At 40.7% G+C, this 22,555-nt stretch overlaps 1 protein-coding gene across 1 annotated transcript in view; it reads left to right on the top strand.

The window, feature by feature from the left end:
• The window catches only part of lsamp (limbic system associated membrane protein), an 858,459-nt gene that overhangs the window by 745,166 nt on the left and 90,738 nt on the right, over positions 1-22,555 (top strand). Inside the window, exon 6 of the mRNA XM_072262290.1 lies at positions 9,353-9,504. Within this exon, the coding sequence (XP_072118391.1) occupies positions 9,353-9,504 (152 nt within the window). The remainder of the gene's footprint in view (positions 1-9,352; positions 9,505-22,555) is intronic.

The following is a 22,555-nucleotide window of genomic DNA, read 5'->3' as shown; positions in this document are numbered from 1 at the left end:
TCCCTCATGGTTCCGTCTCCTTCTACTACCCATCGTGTTTTCCCCTATTCTTTCTTCACCTTTCCTGCCTATCACCTCTCTGCATCCCCTCCCCCACCCCTTTATCTTTCCCCTTACTGGTTTTTCACCTGGAACCTACCAGCCTTCTCCTTCCCACCCTCCCCCACCTTCTTTATAGGGCATCTGCCCCTTCCCTCTACAGTCCTGAGGAAGGGTTCCGGCCCGAAACGTCGACCAGTCTTTTCCACGGATGCTGCCCGACCCGCTGAGTTCCTCCAGCGGGCTGTGAGTGTTGTTGTCGGTCTACTTCTTTCAGGGGTGGTCAGGTCTGATGCAGCCGACTGGTGTTCATGACTTAGGTTCTCTGCTAGGACAGTGTTATGTGATAAGCTTGATCTCTTGCTCTGTCTGTTAGGGCAACAAGAAGGTGAGTCATACGGTTTAACTTGAGTCCATTGTTTCCAGGACTGTTCACCAATACAGTCATCCAGAGCAGCACTTGTGGTTCTATTCACCTGGAAGTGAAACCTGTCTTTTCAGTCAGCTCTCTTGCCAAGGCTTGGTCACCTGACTATAGGAGAGATATCTTCTCTCCCTCTGGCTCTCTCTAATCCGCAATATGTTATTGCTGCTTTGCTTGATCTCTCAATGTGTTACCCCGGTTAAAGTGGTCCTTCACATCTCCATGTAATCCTACTAACTTGGCATTTGTAGTTTCTTCCTGTACTCTTGTAATTTCTATTACTTCTGGCCCTCTGCTGACCTCCCCACACTGATGTCTGCCCACTTGTTCCCTTTCTGCTCCTTACTATACCCTTTCTGTTGAACCTTTAATCACTGCTATCTCTTGAGGTTCGTTATTGGTACTGACAATCCTAGTTCCACTAAGATTTCACACCTCTAATAGACCTCTTGTGTACATCCATGGATAGCCATCACTGGCAATAGAGGCTGCCATCAGCTGCTCGCCTGGCCTCAGCAGCTCTATAATAAGGTCAGCAGTCAAATCAGAAAGAGAGGTCACTGCTGTGGATTCTGTTTGCTTTGATGAGTGATTCTCACACTTTCCTCTCCTTTCGGGACACTGCCTCCAGCCATGGCCTGAGAGGCCACAGCTGTAACACATCATGTCCTCTACCCTTCCATGTCTCTTCCAGCAGTTCTTGGCCGGATGTCCTGGTTACCGGCACAGTAATCAAGTTCTCTGTGACGTCACAGCAGCTACGTTCACTTCAGCCACTTTATGACTTCTTTTCCTTCCTCTGGTCTATCTCATGGGCCCATGATACTATCGCTGAGTAAGTCAATCCACCGCTATCTCCAAACCTAAAACTTTCTTGTGGGCTCTCAGGCCTTCCTTCAGTACTTTCATCCCTCCCTGGACTAACCAGTTCTGAGCACTCCTCATACGTTCAATATTTACATTCTGCATCATCCATGGCAGGCTCGCCAGCTCTCTGAACCACTGACATTATCGTTCCCCAGTTATCTCTCATCTTCCCCCAGTCGCTGCCTCACTTCCCCTTTAAAGAAGCGATATTTCTCTTCATTACTGGTGTTCTCTCTAGTTGCCCATGTAGCATCCTGCACTCTCTGGGTCATACTATCCCACATATTCCTTGGGCACTTGCTTTTACCAACATGTGTATTCCTTTGGGGTGCATATGGTGAATTTTGTCTATAAAATTTACATTTGTTCCTAATAATTATCAATGATGGAATTCATCCAGTGCATGTGTTCTTTTGATTGACTGTAAATTAATAAAATCAGTGCGAACACCTAGTGCAGATAATGGATTTCATACAATGCTTTTGACAATTGCATCCCCCAAATCTTCACTTTCATTGTAACATTCAAGGTTACTGAAATTTTATGCCTAACATTCATAATGTTTAATGCCTTTAAATTCTTCATAGTCCCTAACTTGTTGAAGTTGTGAAATTGTTTCATTTTCACTCCTGGCCTTTTCTGACATCTCAAAGCCTAAAAACTTGAAGCCACAGTGAGCAAAACAGCTCTGAGTTGTCTTACTGCTGATTTCTCAGCAACTATCAGTGACAGAAATCCCTGCTTTTTCAACACAAGCGCATGCAATTGATGCTATTTTACAACTGCTCACTCTAAGTGCGGTGTAATGTCTAATGGCCATACAACAGCACACATCTGATGCTTGTTGGAAACTGTTTGGCAACAGTCTCCTGCCCCAATTAAGCAGCATAATGTCACAAATAAATGAAGGAAATCCCAGCTAGTTTCTCAAATTGTTTTTGTTCTTTAAGAGTTGTCCCAAATAAGCAGCTGCCCCGATTAACCAATGGCCCAATTATCAAGAATCCTAAATACTTATTTTTACTGCTTTCTTTATCTTATTGTGTTTTTTTTTTGTGCTGATCAGAGACAGGTTAACAATTATTTTGTTCCCCTTTGTAGTTGGAAATGACATTAACAATCTTGATTCTTAGATCATAACTTTGATTATGTTGAAATACGATAAAGCTATTAAGAGGCTGTTTGATGGGAACATGAATGGAGGGATATGGACATTGTGGAGTTTAGTTAGGAATTTAATTGCTCCTTTAATTAACTTGGCACAACATCATGGGCTGAAGGCCCTTTTCCTGTGCTGTACTGCTCTATGTTCTAATGTATAACAATCCAAGCAGAATGACATTAATGTTTTATTGCGATTCATCATGCAAATCCTGGTTATAGACATTGTGCAATACAGGGTTCAATTTATTTCTTTTCTTCTTAGAATTTGGTACTTACGAGGTTCTGTGACTGATAATGTTAACAAAGAGCTGCACACAATCAAAGATAGCCCTGGACTTTGTATCATGAATTTGTTAGGATGCAGGAAGTGGATGTGCATGGTTAAAAAGCATGCTCTCTGATATGTAAAATGAGGTTTGTACTTAATTTCTCATGACATAATGTGGAGTGATTTGTATATTTAAGTCCACAAGACAATGAAAATAGAATAGTAGAAGTGCTTATATCTAGAGCAACAATATAAGTTCTACACATTTAAGGATTTTTATCTGAAAATGAATCAGGAACTGTTACTGGCATCTTGTATGAGCACAGTATGTTTCTTTCATGATTTTATACAGAAATATTGCTATTCTAACTCTTTCTTTCTGAAAATCTGGCCATTTATGATTGAATATCCCATTGAACTCATTCTCTTTCTTTTTATTGTTATGTTTAGCCTTCAAATCTAGCAGGCTATGGTCACTGTTATGTTTTATAACTCTAAAACAAATAATTAAAAGAAAAACATGGAGCCGGGATAGCTCAAGTTATGTTCTTAGTTTTACTTTTAGCGAGGCAGGCACATATGACATGGTGGTGTAATGTTGTATGTCAGTCACATTCTTTCACATATAGCCCATATTGAATTACTTAAGCAACAAAAGAATGCTGAATCAAACAACCATTTCTAATACCTCCACAATCTCTTCAACCATCTCCTGCAGAACCCTGTGGTGTACACCATCTGGTTTAGGTCACTTTCCTATCTTCAGCCCTTTCAGTTTCCCAAGATCCTTCTCTCTAATTATGGTAACTTCACACACTCCATGATCCCTGACACCTAGAATTTCCACAATATTGCTTATGTCTTCCACCATGAAGACTGATGCAAAATACTATTCAATTTGTTTGCCATTTAGTTATTCCCCCATGGCTCCCTCTCCAACATCATTTTCCTGCTGTCCGATTTCCAGTCTCACCTTTCTTTTACTCTTTATGTATCTGAAGAAACTTTTGGTATCTTTAATTTATTGGCTAGCTTACTTTTGTATTCCATTTTTATCTCCTTAATGATTTTTTTAGTTCCCTTCCGTTTGCTGTTAAAAGCTTCCCAATCTTCTAACTTCCCACTATGTTTTGCTCTATTATATGCCCTCACTTTGCCTTTTATGCTGGCTTTCACTTCGCTTTCCTTTAAAATACTTATTCCTCTTTGGGATGTATATATCCTGTGCCTTCCGAATTGCTCCAGAAATTCCAGTCATTGCTGCTCTGCTGTCATCCCTGCCAGTGTTCTTTTCCAATTAATCTGGTCAACTTCTCTCTCATGCCTCTCTAATTCTCCTTATTCCACTGTAATACTGATACATTTGATTTTAACTTCTCCTTCTCAAATTTCAATGTGAGTTTGATCAAATTATGATCACTTTCTCCTGAAGGTTCTTTTACTTCAAGCTCTCTAAACAATTCCAGTTCATTGCACAACACGCAGTCCAGGATAGCTGATCCCCTAGTGGGCTCAACCACAAGCTGCTCTAAAAAGCAATCTCATAAGCAGTCGAGAAATTCCTCCTCCTGAAATCCAGCAACAAACCGATTTCCCTAATCTTCCAGTATATTAAAATCCCCCATAACTATTAAAACATTGCCATTTTGGCATGTATTTTCTATCTTCTGTTGTAATTTGTAGGCCACATCCTTCCTACTGTTTGGGGGTCTGTATACAACTCCTATCAGGGTCTTTTACCCTTGCAGTTCCTTAGCTCTATCCACAATGATTCAACACCTTCAACCCCATTTCACTACTTTCTAATGATTTGATTTCATTTTTTGCCAACAGAGCAACACCACCCCCTCTGCCTTCCTGCCTGTCCTTTCAATACAATGTGTATCCTTGGTCACTATGCTCCCAGCTATAATCTTCTTTCTGCCATGATTTAATGATGCCTACAACATCATACCTGATGACCTTCAATTGTGCTGCAAGTTCATCTACATTATTCATTCAGGTACAACATCTTCAGTCCTGTGTTCACCGTTTTTGATTTTCCCTGCCTTTTACATTGCAACTCATCCTGTTGACTGCAATTCTGCCCTATCAACAGACTCTCGTCACTACACATTGCCTCTGTTCATAAACCAGCTACCTCATCGTCACCACTGTTATCAGCTTTTCCTACGATACCTCCTACATTGAAATATATGCAGCTCAAGATACTATTTGCACCATGCTCAACCTTTTGATTGCTAACTTTGTCTGAGGTCTTACAAACATCTGCCTCCACAACCTCTCCACTACTGTTCTGGCAGTCTGGTTCCCATCCCCTGGAACTCTAGCTTAAACTGCAATATGCAGCATTAACAAACTTTCCCACTAGGTTATTAATAACCCTCCAGTTCAGGTGCAAGCTGTTCCTTCTGTACAGGTCCCACCTTCCCTGGAAGAGAGCCCAATGATCCAAAACGTTATGCCCTCCCTCCTACACCAACTCATTAGCCACATATTAAACTGTATAATCTTCCTACTTATGGCCTCACTAGCATGTGAACCTCCTGTCCATTCCACTAACTAATGAATTCCCTGTCACAACAGCGTGCCTCTTCTTCACCCTTCCCTTCTGAGTCACAGAAGCAGACTCAGTGCCAGAGACCCAATCACTGTGACTTTCCTCTGTTAGGTTATCCCCCTTGACAGTATCCAAAGTGACATACCTGTTGTTGAGGGGGATCGCCACAGGAGTACACTGCACTGGCTCCTTAACCTCTTTTCCTTCCCTGGCAGTCACCAAGTTTCCTGCGTCCTGCACTTCGGGTGTAACTGCCTTCTTATATGTCCGAGCTATCTCTCACTCAGCCCCTCGAATGATCCGGACTTCATCTAGTTCCAACTCCAACTCCTTAATGCTGGTTGTTAGCAGCTGCAGCTGGATGCGCTTCTTGCAATTGTCGTCAGGGACACTGGAATTTCCCTTGCATTCTCACATCCCACAAGAGAAGCATTCAACTACCCTGCCTGGTATCTCGGGTATCCTATCTGAGCAGACATAAACAAGCAAATATCTGGAACAACCGAGCCAGTGTCTATTTGCATTTTAATTACTTTGCTGTTCTCCTCGAGTGTAAGCCATGTTGTTTCACATTTTAAATCTCAAGGCTAACCAGTCCTGTGTCACTCTCATCATTATCAGATTTTTCATGAACAGCATGCAGATTCATGCTCTTTTTGAAGCTGCAACTTCACTTTTTATCTTTATCTGTTCCTTGTGCAGTCCATTTATTTTGTTTGCTCAATATGCTGTTTGTATGTTCAAAGTTCAAAGTACATTTATTATCAAAGTATGTATACATTATACAACCTTAAGATTCATCTCCTTACAGGCAACCATGAAACAAAGCACCTCAAGAGATCCCATAAATAATGTGCGGAGAATGAAAAAACTAACCATAAAAACAATAAAAGTCAGCAAATAGCATTCAGAAAACAAGTGAGTCCATAAACATGAACCATGGAGCAGCCAGAGCGAGCCAAAGCCTCAGCCTCAGTTCCGTGCAGAGCTGAGTAAATGCCGTGGAGCAGCAAGCAGATCTGGCTTGACACTTGCATCTTGTCCCAACATCCTGCCTTTTCAATCCATCTAACCTGGCAATTAAATCGCACTAGGACCAAAGCACTGTCACATTGATACGCTCCAGGTCTTGATCCCACCACAACTTTTCAGCCCTTGCCCAACTTTCTAAATCAGCCTGGCGCTTTGATCGAAAAAACCTCACTTGAGGTTCAGGTGGACAGGCCTCGAATCTGCCTCTCACCCACTCCGCTTGCCCCAACTTTGCCTCAAATGTGCCTCGACCAAGCTTTGACTAGGTCTTGCATTTGCTCGCTTTGACCCTCAACCCAGCCTCACATTAATTTGTGGTGATTTTTTACAATAAATCTTACAGGAAAAAGTGTTATTAATAAAGTATTTAGTTGTATTCTTCATTTTGTTTGCCAACAATAAGTACTTGCTGGGCTTCACCAGTGCCATGTTAAACCGGAAGTGTCCTACTTTGTTGCATTTTCAGTAAGTTTCTCCTTTAAACCTGCATTGGTCTGGTGTATTTGAGCCCCTGCCACAACAGTTTCACAATTTGTTCAGCTGGGCCAGTTTCTGTTTAGATGTTGCAATTTTGTTCGCACTCACTTTCATTCCTGACTGCAACTGTTTCAATTGATACTGCGATTTCAACTGCTCTTTTAAATCTGATGTGTGCTTCAGTTAGAAGCTTTTTTTTAATGCTTTCTTGTATGGTTCTACAAACTAAGCAATCTGTCAGTGTATCATTAAGCACACCACTGAACTGATCATGCTCAGACAATCTTTTCAATTCAACCACTTATGCTGAAATAAACCACCATTCCTTTTGATTCCATTTATGAAACCTAAAGTGTTCTGCAATCAACAGTTGTTTTGGTTTTAATTATTCCTGCATTGCTTTCACTATATCAGCAAAGCTCATTTTGGCTGGTTTGGTTGGAGCAGTTAAACTTCTAAGAAAGCTGTGTGCTCTCCCACCAATAGCACTCAGCAAAACTGGCACTTACTTTTCATTAGCTATTTCATTTGCTTTAAAATATTACTGAATTCGCTCTGTATACTTCAGCCGGTTATCCATTGTGCAATCGAATGTGTCAATCTTTCCAATGTAGCCAACTGACTCTGCTCCTTTTTAAAAAAATTTTGACTATTATCGTGCATTACCCACTGTTTATAAACCCTTGAATTTGTCCGTTTTCTGCCTTTTCTATAACTCCAATGTGTCACTGTGATTCAACAGGTAGGTAGTTACCTCAGCTTCATTTTCAAACTACTTCATTGCCACCGTTATGTTTTGTAACCCCAAAACATAAAACTATCTAAAAGAAAAACATAGAGCCAGGATATCTCATGTACGTTCTTAGTTTTACTTTTAGAGAGGCATGTGCATATGACATGGTGGTGTAATGATATATGCCATTTTTGCATATAACCCATAATTAATTATTTAAACAACAAAGATCACTTAATAAAACAATGTATTTGTCAAAAATTACTGAACTAATAAATATCCAACAGTCACTGCTGTCAAGTTTTTCTTAACATTGTCATATCTCTTTTTTATTGTAACTTAATGTACTGTTCAAAGGTGACTAGTCTGTCATTCCAAGCTTTAATAGCACTTTTCCTGTAACAATTCATATTGTATTTAACACCATGCTTTCACTTCTACGCACTTCCCAGTCTATCATGAAAATTTAAGTCACCCATAGCAATTGCTTTTCCTCCATGCGATTCTCTCCCCCTTTGTGCTTTGCTCTGACTAGAAAATTCATAGTTTAATCTCTCCTCCTGACTTGTAATCTTGCAAAGATAGTTGACCATTTTTATTTGAGACAGTATCTCTTTTCATAACATGTACTCTTGTCAGCAGATGTTTAAAGCAAATAGATACATGTCAATCATAATTTATTGAACAGTCTCTCATGTTTCCTAGTTATTGTAGATTTATTTCCTAGTTTCCCTAGTTCCAGTCTTCATAAAGTAATTTATATCTTGTTATGCATATAAAAAGCTATTCTGTGATTCAAACAAGTTTGTCTGAAAGGAGATTAGCAGCTTGGACCAGATAGTTCATGGCACCGAATTTGGGACATCAGAGTATGGGTGATGGTCTCTGGTGGAGGTTTTGGAACATGACAGTGTGCAATCTAGCATGTTAGACAGGTGGAGAAAAATTATTTGGAACCAAATGACGTTTGTAATCAAGGTGGAGGTGATGAAATTTTAAAGCTAAAAGCATGTAGATGACCTCTGTTGATGAGCTAAGACAGCTGATTTTGCTTCCATGTGAGGAACCTTGACCAATTGCAGGGTTGAGATGTAAGAAGTATATTTTTATGTGGAATGTAAACAAATGCTTTGCACAATGTTTGACATCGCTATATATGTCAGGCAGCTTTGATCTGTATGTACAACGGAGAAATCATGTGATGGACTGAGTTAAGCTTGAAGTTCTTCCATAGTGCACAGGAAAAATTACAGAAGGATTCCTTACCTTCTATGATTTGTATAGTGATACACACACCCAATGCTGAAGGAACTATAGAAATGAGTAAATGTTTTGGGGCAAGACTGGAAAGGAAGGAGGAAGATGCCAGAGTAAGAAAGTGGGGAGAGTAGGAAGACAAGTGCCGGACCTGCTGAGCTCCTCCAGCACTTTGTGTATCTTGCTCTGGATTTCCACCATCTTCAGGAGCTCTAGTGTTTGCGATTAGTATAGTAATTCATTCTACAAAAACTAAACTGTTTAAATTTCATTTGAATTGTTTAAACTCAATCTTTTTTACTGGAATAGATGCTACATGATTACATGTACTCAACTATACACACAGGATGTATCATCAAACAAGTTTTCATTTTGAACTTTTTTATGCTTGATGTATACCTAAAAAATTAGTTGCATTTTCAATATAAATGAAAATTGGACTGGTAATGTGTTGTTAGTGTCAAAAGAGCCACTACTTTATAGATTTTGGTGAAATAATTTCTGGCTTCCTTTCTTTTCTCCGTTTGTTAGGATATATAACAGCTCGCAAGGCATCCAGATCCAGAATATGGAGAGTCGATCCAGTCTCATTGTCACCAATGCAACGGAGGATCACTATGGCAACTATACATGTGTGGCAGGCAACAAGCTGGGAGTTACCAATGCAAGCATATTTCTATACAGTAAGGCCTCTCCTCAATAGTCAATATCCAGTCCATGCTCGTGTACACTTCTTTAAATGATGTTTTCAGACAACATGACTGCCTGTGTGTTTTCTTTTCTTGCCTTGATCAAATCAAAATAAAGTACTCAGTATGATGAGAGAAATAAATATCTGCTTTTGTTGCAGCGGGCCCACCTTTATGTTGGGCAATCATAAAGCAATCAAAACTGCCATCTGGGGAAGAAAGACAAGTACCAAATCTGTTCTGTGACTCCTGTTTCAGAGAGGCAGGACCAGTCAGTGAATTAAAGTCATTTGATGTGTGGTTGGGGAAAGTGGATTAGGAGAAATGGAAAAAGAAACACTAAGTTTATGGAAGAAATTCTTACTGAATGCTTTTACCAAAATATGCCTCTTTATTTGTAAAGTGTCGTTATCTAAGAGAGTGAAATCATATGTTGTTATTGGCACAAGATGTGCCATTTCCATTTACTTTCAGGATTTATATCACATCAACATGACATAAATTTTTCCTGTACATTTATTGTTTAGGTAAACAGACCAAGGAGTATTACATGGATTTCAGCCTTACAGTGTGCAATATCTCTTTTATTGATAATGTCACTAGGTTTCAGTGCATCCCCCATCACACAGTCCAGGACCTTAGAGTATCCAGGTCAGCACCACTCTAGAGTGGACTGCTCCGTGTACTGGAAGATCAGAAGGTCTGAGAGACGAGAGGATGTCTTTTATTTCATTGATCATGTTCCAGCAGTATATACTATTTAAACTAGTTTGTATGATTGAGAACAACGCATTCAGCCCATTGAGTCTGCTCCAAAGAGCAGAGCAGACCTGATGGACCAGATAGTCTAATTCTGCTCCCATGTCTTATGGATTTGCATCTACTTGTCTCCGATACTATTGTCATCTGTACATTCCAGAAGCAGGTGAAGATCAAAGTTCAAAGTTCAACAGTTCAAAACGATGAATCTCAGGGTTGTATATAGTATACTATACGTACTTTGATAATACATTTACATTTAACTTTGAAATGAATAGACTCAGGAAACTCAGAATTCACAGAGAACCTTCCAAATGACCCTGAGGACATTCAGTGCAAAATGTCCTAAACTGGGATTCTCAGTTAGGCAGACTATAGCATAATTGACTTAGAATCAAATAAATGTCTCTATGCAAACATTTTGACAAACAGCTGGTGCAATGTGATTAAGCTGAAAGGAGTGTTCTGTAGCAATATGGCCAACCTTGTAGTCAGACTGAACTTCAGAATTGCAATGATACTTGATGTATGCATATCCAGTATCTACACACAGCTTCATTAAGCCATAGAATTAGCCAGAAAGCTGTGGGCTACACTGTATTTTCCCCCTACGCCCATTTCCTCCTTTTTCACGTCAATGTCTACTACTATTTTCATTTACCTTCAGTATCCAAATAAAGTTGAAAACAGATTGGGTGAATGCTAAAGTGCTGGAAATATATGTGGTTCATGCTTGCATGTGCCAAGCACATTGCACCTGAAGGACAGATTCTTTTCTGCAATAGCAGTGTCTGTTTCATCCTGGCTGTACTTCGCACCCAGTCCTTGAGTTGATTGAGAGTTAGGGTGGCTTATTTTGGGAGTGGATGAAGTAAAGATTGAAGCAACACACATCAAAGTTGCTGGTGAACGCAGCAGGCCACGCAGCATCTCTAGGAAGAGGTACAGTCGACGTTTCAGGCCGAGACCCTTCGTCAGGACTAACTGATAGAAGAGCTAGTAAGAGATTTGAGAGGGGGAGGGGGAGATCCAAAATGATAGGAGAAGACAGGAGGGGGAGGGATGGAGCCAAGAGCTGGACAGGTGATTGGCAAAAGGGATATGAGAGGTTCATGGGACAGGAGGCCCAGGGAGAAAGAAAAGTGGGGGGGGGGGGAACCCAGTGGTTGGGCAAGGGGTATGGTGAGAGGGACAGAGGGAGAAAAAGGAGAGAGAGAGAGAAAGAATGTGTGTATATAAATAAATAACGGATGGGGTACGAGGGGGAGGTGGGGGAGAAGTCAATATTCATGCCATCAGGTTGGAGGCTACCCAGACAGAATATAAGGTGTTGTTCCTCCAACCAGAGTGTGGCTTCATCTTTACAGTAGAGGAAACCGTGGATAGACATATCAGAATGGGAATGGGACGTGGAATTAAAATGTGTGGTCACTTGGAGATCCTGCTTTCTCTGGCGGACAGAGCGTAGGTGTTCAGCGAAACGATCTCCCAGTCTGCATCAGGTCTCGCCAATATATAGAAGGCCAAATCGTGAGCACCGGACGCAGTATATCACCCCAGCCGACTCACAGGTGAAGTGTCACCTCACCTGGAAGGACTGTCTGGGGCCCTGAATGGTGGTAAGGGAGGAAGTGTAAGGGCATGTGTAGCACTTGTTCCACTTACAAGGATAAGTGCCAGGAGGGAGATCGGTGGGGAGGGATGGGGGGGACGAATGGACAAGGGAGTCGCGAAGGGAGCGATCCCTGTGGAAAGCGGGGGGGGGGGAGGGAAAGATGTGCTTAGTGGTGGGATCCCGTTGGAAGTGGCGGAAGTTACAGAGAATAATATGTTGGACCCGGAGGCTGGTGGGGTGGTAGGTGAGGACAAGGGGAACCCTATACCAAGTGGGGTGGTGGGAGGATGGAGTGAGAGCAGATGTGCGTGAAATGGGGGAGATGCATTTGAGAGCAGAGTTGATGGTGGAGGAAAGGAAGCCCCCTTTCTTTAAAAGAGGAGGACATCTCCCTCGTCCTGGAATGAAAAGCCTCATCCTGAGAGCAGATGCGGCGGAGACGGAGGAATGGGGAGAAGGGGATGGCATTTTTGCAAGAGACAGGGTGAGAAGAGGAATAGTCCAGATAGCTGTGAGAGTCAGTAGACTTATAGTAGACATCAGTGGATAAGCTGTCTCCAGAGATAGAGACAGAAAGATCTAGAAAGGTGAGGGAGGTGTCGGAAATGGACCAGGTAAACTTGAGGGCAGGGTGAAAGTTGGAGGCAAAGGTAATAAAGTCAACGAGCTCAGCATGCATGCAGGAAGCAGCGCCAATGCAGTCGTCGATGTAGCGAAGGAAAAGTGGGGGACAGGTACCAGAATAGGTACGGAACATAGATTGTTCCGCAAAGCCAACAAAAAGGCAGGCATAGCTAGGACCCATACGGGTGCCCATAGCTACACCTTTAGTTTGGAGGAAGTGGGAGGAGCCAAAGGAGAAATTATTAAGAGTAAGGACTAATTCCGCTAGATAGAGCAGAGTGGTGATAGAGGGGAACTGGTTAGGTCTAGAATCCAAAAAGAAGCGGAGAGCTTTGAGACCTTCCTGATGGGGGATGGAAGTATATAGGGACTGGACATCCAAAAAGAAGCAGAGAGCTTTGAGACCTTATTGATGGGAGATGGAAGTATATAGGGACGGGACAGCTTTGAGACCTTCCTGATGGGACCTGCCTGCTGTGTTCACCAGCAACTTTGATGTGTGTTGCTTGAATTTCCAGCATCTGCAGAATTCCTCGTGTTTGCGAAGTAAAGATTGAATAGTTTCACATGTGTTCTGTGAAAAGAAGCTTGCTTGGAAATCAATTACCAAATGGGGTGAGAAATATTGAAATAGGTGCGGAACAGCCATGCAGCTTGGTATCAATCTGCACCATATCTAAGAGATGGTTGCTGAGTGAGATGCTTCCACTCTCACAGGATCAACCTGCTTCCATCATGTAGGAAACTGTATACCAGTTGGAGCAATGGAAGATTGTGATCTGCTGAGGTCAGACTGCACTGAGCAGACAGTTATATGTCATAGGGATCTGATTGCCTTCAAGCAAGACAGTGTGGTGGACACTTGCTTAGACAGCATGGGCCATGAGAAGGCTGTTGACCTACAAAAAATTTCTTGTTGAATATCTTCTGGATAGACAGCCATGCAATGTACCATATTCTTTCAGTTCTGAGCTGCAGTCCTGCTCTTCAAAGACATAAGAGTTTCAAAGTAGTTACTTGGTTCGCATCACTGTATTGTCTACAGAAATATAAAGATGGACGAGTAAGTGTTGAGAAGTATGAATTCTAATTCATCTAGCTAATTCACTCCATTGACATGTCCCCTTACAATAGTGGAGGAGAAATAAGTCCCACTTGGTATTTCAAAATCAGTCAGCTATGATAAGTTGCATCCAAGATTCCATCCCTTTGACTTCAGTACTGATGAATATCCTGAAATAAACGCCACCAGCTTCAATGAGGTGCATCCTCTGTATTTCTGTACAAATTAAATTTCTGTTTGTTTGTCTTTGAAAAGATGTGATTTATTTGAGTCTTTTTTTTCTGTTTTAGCAGCCACTTACAATTAGTAAAGCTCCTAAAGCTTGACTGTCCAATGGGCTGGATTGTGCTAGCAATTGGCCAGTAGTACAGTACAGAACTGCATGTTACTGCAATGGTAGTGTCATCATGTTTTAGACTGTCACACATACACGCTGCAGTGCATCAGCTTGGAGCGGTTTGCCTCTATTCCATTCCTGAAATTTGTACAAAATTCATGGACAGTTTGAAAGGTGCTGAGTTTGAAGAACCAGATACCCTTGATTCTAGATGGAAAGATAATGGAGGGGCCACCAGTATAATAAGGTAGAGGGAGGTGGTGAAGTGGTAGGTGGATCCAGGTTGGAGGGAAGATAATCGGCAGTCAGGGAAATGGAAGACTGAGAATGACCATTTATACGAGCTTCAATGAAATGGTAAAAGAAGGTAAATAACCTGATCTTCTACTATTTTAATTAGTACTAATTTTTAAACAATTTTACATTAGTTTAAATATTCATTTTAAAACATTGTTATTATTATTTGATATTTCCATGTTCTTTTCAACTGTTTCTGAATGCTTTGAAGGAGCAAAGCAGTGAAAAAGGCCTTTGGAACCATGAGCTGAAAGAAAGCCTTCGGGATAGTCCATAGCAAGACATTGATCTAGTGAGAGTTCGAGACAACTTGGACATTACAATCACCTGTGGCAGTGAGGTCATTAGGATGTTACATAATCTGGTATTGCAAGTGCTGCTGCAGACAGAGTTTCCTTTTTGATAAACCATCACCATTCCAGCACAATTTGTAGAGGACTGTTGTACCTATGCCACAAAAAGCCACGGAATATTTAAACAAGATCTACAATGAGTACAATCCACTTTCTGAGCTCTTGTGCAGTAGATTTAAAAATATTGCAATGGAATCATGTCCTACCTGTAAAATCGTTCATGTTCCCCAGAGAATTAATTACGATGAAGAGTTTCCAGTGACTGCACTTGCTTCCAGGGGACTCTAGTGTTAATCTGGGTCTTTTGGACACTGAACATGATCTGATACATTTTAAAAGAATATTTTAAATTTATGAGAAGCACCCTTTTGAAATTAGCTTATATGAAATATTAAAGTAATTTAAAATTTGGATATTCACAGAGATTGATTTTTGTGAACTAAAATACTTGTATTTTTTATAAGTCTGTTATCAACCCCATTAATCAAACTGCAAAATGTTATCACTTTAACAAGGAATATGTTTTACACCAAGTTAATTTTTGTAATATTGCCCAATTATGCTAGTCCATGCAAAACCTACTTGCCTGGATGCAAATGAATTTGCATGGAAGTTTGCAGAGAAATGATTAGTTTTGACAGCAATTTATGCCAGATTTACCAGATGCACTCACAGCAGATCATTTACTCTTATATTTTAAGAGCATGAATTAAAAGGATATTTTTCTGGATGAACTAGAATTATGTTGCTAATGTAGCCTGCTTATTTGATTTATTACAATACTAGAAACAGTCCTTCCGGGTGAGGCAACACTTCATCTGTGAATCTGTTGGGCTTGTCTGTTGAAACCGATACTCTCGATGTAGCTACCTCTACATTGATGTGAGACCTAATGTAAATTAGGGGCTTCTTTATCAAACACCTCTGTCCATCTGCCAAAAGCGTAATTACCCAGCAGCCAACTATTTTGATTCCTGTCCCCATTTCCATTCCGACATGCCAGTCCATGGCCTCCTCTTTTGCGATGGTGAGGCCACTATCAAAGTGGAGGAGAAACACCTCATATTCCATCTAGGTAGCCTCCAACTTGATGGCATGAACATCAATTTCTCTTTCTGGTAATTTTTCCCCAATCTCTTCCCTATTCCCCACTCTGGCCTCTTACCTCATCTCCTCCCCCTGGTGCCCCTTCTTCTTCCCTTTCACCCATGGTTCACTCTCTAATCCTATCAGATTCCTTCTTCTGCAGTCCTTTACCTTTCCCACCTAACTGGCTTCACTATCACCTTCTAACTTGTCCTCCTTCCCCTCTTCACACCATTTTATTCTGGTGCCTTGTCCCTTCCCTTCCACTCCTGAAGAAGGGCCTTGGCCCAAAATAGCGACAGTTTATCATTTCCATAGTTGCCACCTGACCTGCTGAGTTCCTCTAACGTTTGTGTGTGTGTTGCTCTGGATTTCTAGCATCTACAGAATCCTGTATATTTGTGATTGTGTTCTGCTGAATTTATTATTAATTAATGCACTTTTCTCCCTTTACAAGCAAAAAATGAAGCAGTAGCTAGAAATCCCTTAATTAGCAAGTTGGAAACTTTTTGTTTAATTACTTCACACAATTTGGTTGTTAATTTGTTAGATATCTCTGGTTACTTTCTGATTGAGTTCAATATGACTAAAGTTTCCTTGTAACACAATGACACTCATCACATTGTTTTTGTGTGTAGTCCTCCGCTCTACTGGCTTTACACTTGAGACTGTGTGGCTAAGCACTGCTCCAATGCCATATTTAAGTTTACTGAGGACACCACTTTGGTAGGCCAAATAAAAGGTGGTGATGAATCAGCATATAGGAAGGAGATTGAAAATCTGGCTAAGTGGTGCCACAACAATGAACTCTTACTCAATGTCAGCAAAACCAAGGAGACCTTTATTATCTTCAGGAGGAGGAAACTTGATGTCCTTCATCCTGTCCTCATCCTGTCCTCACTGGGTGATCAGAGGAGAAGGTCAGCAACTATAAATTCCTTGGTGTTATCATTTCAGAGGGCCTGTACTGTGCACAGCACCTAATTGCAATTATGAAGTAATTGCCCCTACTTCCTGATAAGTTTGCGAAGATTTTGCATGACATCTAAGACTTCAAAAAACCAGTAAATGTGTGGAGGAGAGTATCTTGACTGGCTGTATCACAGCCTCGTATAGAAACTCTATTGCCCTTGAATGGAAAATTCTGCAAAAAGTAGTGGATATAGCTCAGTCCATTATGGGTAGAGACCTCCCCACCATTGAGCACACCTACATGGAGTGCTGTCACAAGTAGCATCCGTCATTAGGACTTCCTCCACTCTCATTTTCTCTTCTTGCTGCTGCCATCAGGAAGAAGATACAAGAGCCTCAGCACTCATTCCACCAGGTTCAGGAACACTTATCACCCCTCAACCATCTAGCTCTTTAACCAGAGGCGAAAACTTCACTCAACTTCTCTTGCCCCATAATTGAAATTTTCCCACAACCTATGGACTCACTTTTAAGGACTCTTCATCTAATGTTCTTGATAATTATTGCTTATTTATTTATATTAATTATTCCTTTTTAATGTATTTGGACAGTTTGTTGTCTTTTGCACACTGGCTGTTCACCCTGTTGGGTGCAGTCTTGCATTGATTCTACATGCTTATTGGTTTTACTGAGTATGTCTGCAAGAAAATGAATTTTGGTGTTGTTATGGTGACATATATGCACTTGTTAATAAATAACTGAAATGTTCCCACAACCAATGGACTCACTTTAAAGGACTCTTCATCTCACATTCTCGATAGTTATTTCTTAATTCTTCTTACTTTTTTGTTTTATTTTTATGTTTGCACAGTTTGTTGTATTTTGCACACTGCCCTGTTGGTCTGGTCTTTAATTGATTCTATCACGGTTTTTGTATTTATTGAGTATTCCCTCAAGAAAATAAATTTACTTTGAACTTCGAACTTCATTGCGCTGACTGACTTATGAATTATATCAGGCTTACACAACATCCACTTTCAATTTGTCTGCAGCATTTGTATGGCATGCTCCTTACCCCTTGTGAAATAGGCTTTGCAGCATGTATCAACTATCAACGAATTTCAGCTGACAGATATTTGCTAGTTCGGGGAAGGGTTAAATTGCCCTTTAGCACATTTCAGTGAAAGGGGTTAAGAGGAAGCAGAGGTCATTATTCTGCTAAGACGCACTACTATGCCATTTATTGTATCCACAGGTATGAAGAATAGGGGTAGACTATCTCAGAAAACACAGATTGAACAACAGCAAATGGAATTTACACAGTATTTATAGAAAAAATGAGCTGGACTGGGAGCAACCACTTGTTCAAGAGCTTTAGGAAGGAGGAACTGAGATCAAAGAAGAAGCAAACAAAAAATGTAGACTTACTGACTGAGGTGTGGAATGGTGCTTGTAGAGAAGTTTCCAGGAAGGAGAGCTGGATGACCAAAACTGAAATAAGAAAGAAATTGAAGGACTATTATGAATTCTATTTGTTCATAATAGGGGATGAAATGGGGAGAAATTAAATAGGGATGAGGTGCTAGCATGCCTGAGAAATCAGAAGGGATGGTCTCGGGTATTGATAATTACAAGCTCTTCATGTTCAAATTTTCAAGTGCCAACAATGGGAATAGTTTAGGGAAGTTAAGGAGGTAATTGCTATTGCCCTTATTTTCAGAGATGATTCTGGAACAGCAGGCAGACATAAAAGACATTAGAGATCTGGCAAAGATACTGATCTGGCAAGGCCTTTTGTGTTTGAGTTCATCTACTTGAGACTTGAGAGCATGGAACTGTGGTTCAGAGTAAGAAAACTGATTATGGTTTTACTGGTAGCAAAAGATGATGGTTACACAAGCTAACACCATTGTGGATGTCATGATAAACAATAAACTAATGACCACGGATTTGAGAATTTCAGAATAAGGTGGCTGAAGTAGCTTTTTCTGGGAATAATGAACCAAACAAAATCATAGGATTGTGATAGGTTCAGTGTTTGTGAGTGGAGGAAAATGCTTGTGGTTTATCAGTCTGTTTGGTTCCAGTCCTTGTAACAAAGCCAATAAAACACAAACAGATATTATGAACTCCAGAGCTGAGGTGAGAAAACTGCCCTTGACATCTGAGGCCCTGCTCCAGTTGGGGTTGATCATGGATGTTGCGTCCTAGCTGTCTATGTGATACTCAGGTCAGTATACAAGCCAGGGCAGCAGGATATGGAGAACAAGCTGCTCCCCCTGTAGCAGGCTCTCCCTCTTCACACAGCTGGTGAATTCAAAGGAACTTCAGATACCCGTACAGTTTGGCACCAGTGGTGTTGCAGGAGTTGCCAGTCAGTGTTGAACTCAATATAGGGCAGCCTCAGGGGCTCCAGCTCTGGATTTTTTTCCTTGGAGTTTGCTCCTGAAGCCTTCCCCATGAGTGGGTATAGCCGCAAGGCAGCAGGATTTGAGATCAGTGTTTTCCTTCTCCTAGATGAGCTGCCAACCATGGCTGATGAGCCCTACCATCCCCACTACTGCCACCAGCAATGACAGCCTTATGGAACCATCGAGGCAAGATTAAATAACCCTGAGACTTGAAATGAATCTGAATACACCAGCTGGAAAATTTTAATTAATTAGGTAAAAAATCAGGAATAAAAAACTGATACAAGTAATGGTAGTTGTGAGACTACTGGATTGCTATAAAGACTCTGATGTATAAGGGCATTCGTTATTTTAGTGGATCTGGCTAAGAAGTGATCCCAGAACTACAGCAATATGGCTGACTCTGAATTTAGCTAGTCGATTGTCAGCATGATAATCAGGAATGGACAATAAATGGACATAAATGGTGCACTTGCCTGTAAAACCCAAATTGTATAATGTAAGACAAAAAAACTTTCAGATCTTCTTATTAAAGAAAGGCTGACTGAAGTTTCAATTCTGTATTTGGAAACTGAACCCAGCATTGGGTCTAAGGCCTAATGTAATGACCATTTCCTTTCACTTTCTTCTCCAAGCAGAGTCTTACAATATTAATGTAGTGATGTTAGCTCCAGTTTGGGCATCTTGAAACTATCACTAAGAAAAAAATAATTGGAATCAGAATCAGAATCTGGTTTACTTTCACTGGCATGTGAGATGAAAATTGTAATATTCTATTTCATACATATCAACTGTTTGTGCTTGGAGGCTTAAGGGCTGCCTGAGGGGATCTATAGCAAGTGTCTATGATCTTGATATGATCCATGTTTTCTGAGCTCAGACGGTGGTATATATTCTCTTATCACCACCCCTTGTCACTTGATATTAGATTAACACATAAAATAAATTCTCTGTACCAAGTGTTCTAAAATTGCGGAGTATCTACTTGTGTTTGCTCTGTGGTTGTGTCTTAAACATTTAGTTGTTTTTTTGACATTGTGACAGGGCTGCAACTTCAATGCTAAATTATTTCCATTTTGCTATTATTCAATGATAGTCCTTTGAAGCAAGGTTTAAGATTAAAATGGATCTTCTGAATATAAATTGAACTTCTTGTTTCATATTGATTGTTTTAGAATATTATTGACAGTTTTGAATAAAGAGGCCAGTGTGGGGGAGAGATTCCTTTAAGTGTTGGACTTTTACAATCAAGTTAACAAGATTGCAGAGCTGCTCAACATCTTAATGGATGGGCTTTAATGGTGTTTTCTCAATGAGTGCAAATAATAAGGTATTCACCAGCCTGTCTCAGCAATCAATTAACACCTCACACCCACTAAATTGATAACTCTTATTCTTGATGCTTGACAGGGGTGATAAAGCATGCTTTATGATAATGAACAGAAAGTAATTATGCTCTAGACTTTACAGAACAAATTATTTTGAAGTGATCACTTTTATAGTGGAAGACATCTGACGAGAATGTCTGGAGGACACATATGTAGATCGGAGTGTGATTGATTTCCCTTTCTTTCCCTTACTTTGTAATCTTCAGAATAATCTGCGGAAATTAGATTAAGTTTACCTATGTCTCTCATTAGAAAAGAGACCTGAAAATGCAAGACTTTGTTACATAAATGAGTTTGCGCTAGGCCACCTTTACTGTTTAAGCACCACTCTGATTGTGCATTATTTTTGCAAGGTGCATTCCCACTAAGAAATATTTATACTTATTTAAAATAGTATTTATCATTAAATACATATTTATGATCTACCAGTGTCTATATTAAACTCAGGCATATTGCTACAAATTTTATTTTGTGGTCCAGGAGAATTAGAAAGTTAGTTAATAGTAGTGTATTTTTCCCTTATTGCGAGAGACAAGATCAATGCAATTCATTGTTCATCCTGCTGGAAGATATAGATATTGCTCGATGCCAGAGATTCTCTGAACCTGACACCTATCAGCAACTGGTATCAAGAAAGCTGAAGACCTGCTTCTAAAGTCTTAGCTTTCTTTGTGGTGGCTTCACCGCTGATAGGCCAATCAGAGCAATTGACTAAGGCATGCTCAGCTGTTCTTTCCAGAAAATTAAACAGCTGACATTTATATGAAAGTTGTGATTGTAAATTTTAGACACGTATTCCTCCAGATGCTGGAAATCAAGAGCAACAAACACAAAATGCTGGAGGAACTCAGCAGGACAGGTATGATCTATGGAAATGAATAAACTGTCGACATTTCAGGCCAAGACCCTTCATCAGGACTGAAAAGGAAGTGGGAAGATGCTGGAATAAGGTGAGCAGAGAGTAGGGAGAACAAATAGAAGATGAAGCAAAGCCAGGTGGATGAAGAAGGGGGGAAGAAGTAAGATGTTGGGAAGTGATTAGTGTAAAAGGCAAAGGCTGGAGAAGCAGCAATCTGATAAGAGAGGAGACTATATCATAGAAGAAAGGGAAAGTGGAGGGGCACTGGGGGAGGTAATAGGCAAGTGAACAGAAGAGGCACAGTAAGAGGCCAGAGTGGGGAAATGAAGAAGAAGGAAGGCTTTGGGGAAAAATTACCAAAATTTGGAGAAATCGATATACATGGCTTGAGGTTGGAGGCTACCTGGACAGAATATGAAGTGTCACTCTTCCAACTTGTGAGTTGCCTCATCGAGGCCTTGGATGGGAGGCCTTGTCAGAACGGGAATGAGGATGGGAATTGAAATAGTTGGCTACTGGGAAATTCCACTTTTTGCAGGTGGAGTTGAGAGGCTTGACCAAGTAGTCTCCCAATCTACAGTGGGTCTCACCCGTGGGCAGAATGCCACATTGGGAGCACCAGATACAATAGATGACTCCAACAGATTTGCGGGTGAAGTGTTGCCTCACCTAGAAGGACTGTTTGGGGCCCTGAATGGATGTGAAGGAGGAAGTGAATAGGCAGGTGTATCACTTCTACTGCTTATGGAGTTAAGTGCCAGGAGGAAGACTAGTGGGGAGGGCATGGATAAGGAGATTACAGAGAGTAGGGAAGAGGTAAGATGTAACAGGGAACTGAGGAAAATGGCATTTGAGTGGTTGGGAATGATTTGTTTTTGTAACACAGAGAAACTAATCTGTTCTTCATCTTACGTTACCAGACATCAAACCTATACACTCAGGTGGCACTTGGTTAATGTGAATTTCCCAATAGAAGCCTCCAATACAAACTCATCCCATGGCATTAATCCATCATGTGGGGTGTAGCTCTAGAACAGTACTTGCCCTCAAAGAAATGTGGAATGTTTTGGTATCCAGCTTAGCCACTCTCTTACTTCTTGATGTTCAGTCCTAAAATTAGTGTAAAACATTTGAAATGCTAAATAAATTGTGAAGTTTTAAATAAATGAACAAAGTCACATGGATCTGTTGCAGTTATCCATGTTTACATCCTTGCACCAATCTAACACAGTGTGAGAGGAAATTCCTTCATATAAGAGTGGGTAATTGTTGCCACTTAGAGCTCTTAACATAGGCTCCATGAAGTACCCAGTGAAAAGCAAACAGCCACCGAGACATTCA

This window comes from Mobula birostris, chromosome 6, assembly GCF_030028105.1.
Source record: "Mobula birostris isolate sMobBir1 chromosome 6, sMobBir1.hap1, whole genome shotgun sequence".
In the NCBI taxonomy this organism is placed as follows: Eukaryota; Metazoa; Chordata; class Chondrichthyes; order Myliobatiformes; family Myliobatidae; genus Mobula; species Mobula birostris.
The sequence above is the reverse complement of the archived record's forward strand: the minus strand, read 5'-3'. Positions and strand labels throughout refer to the sequence as shown.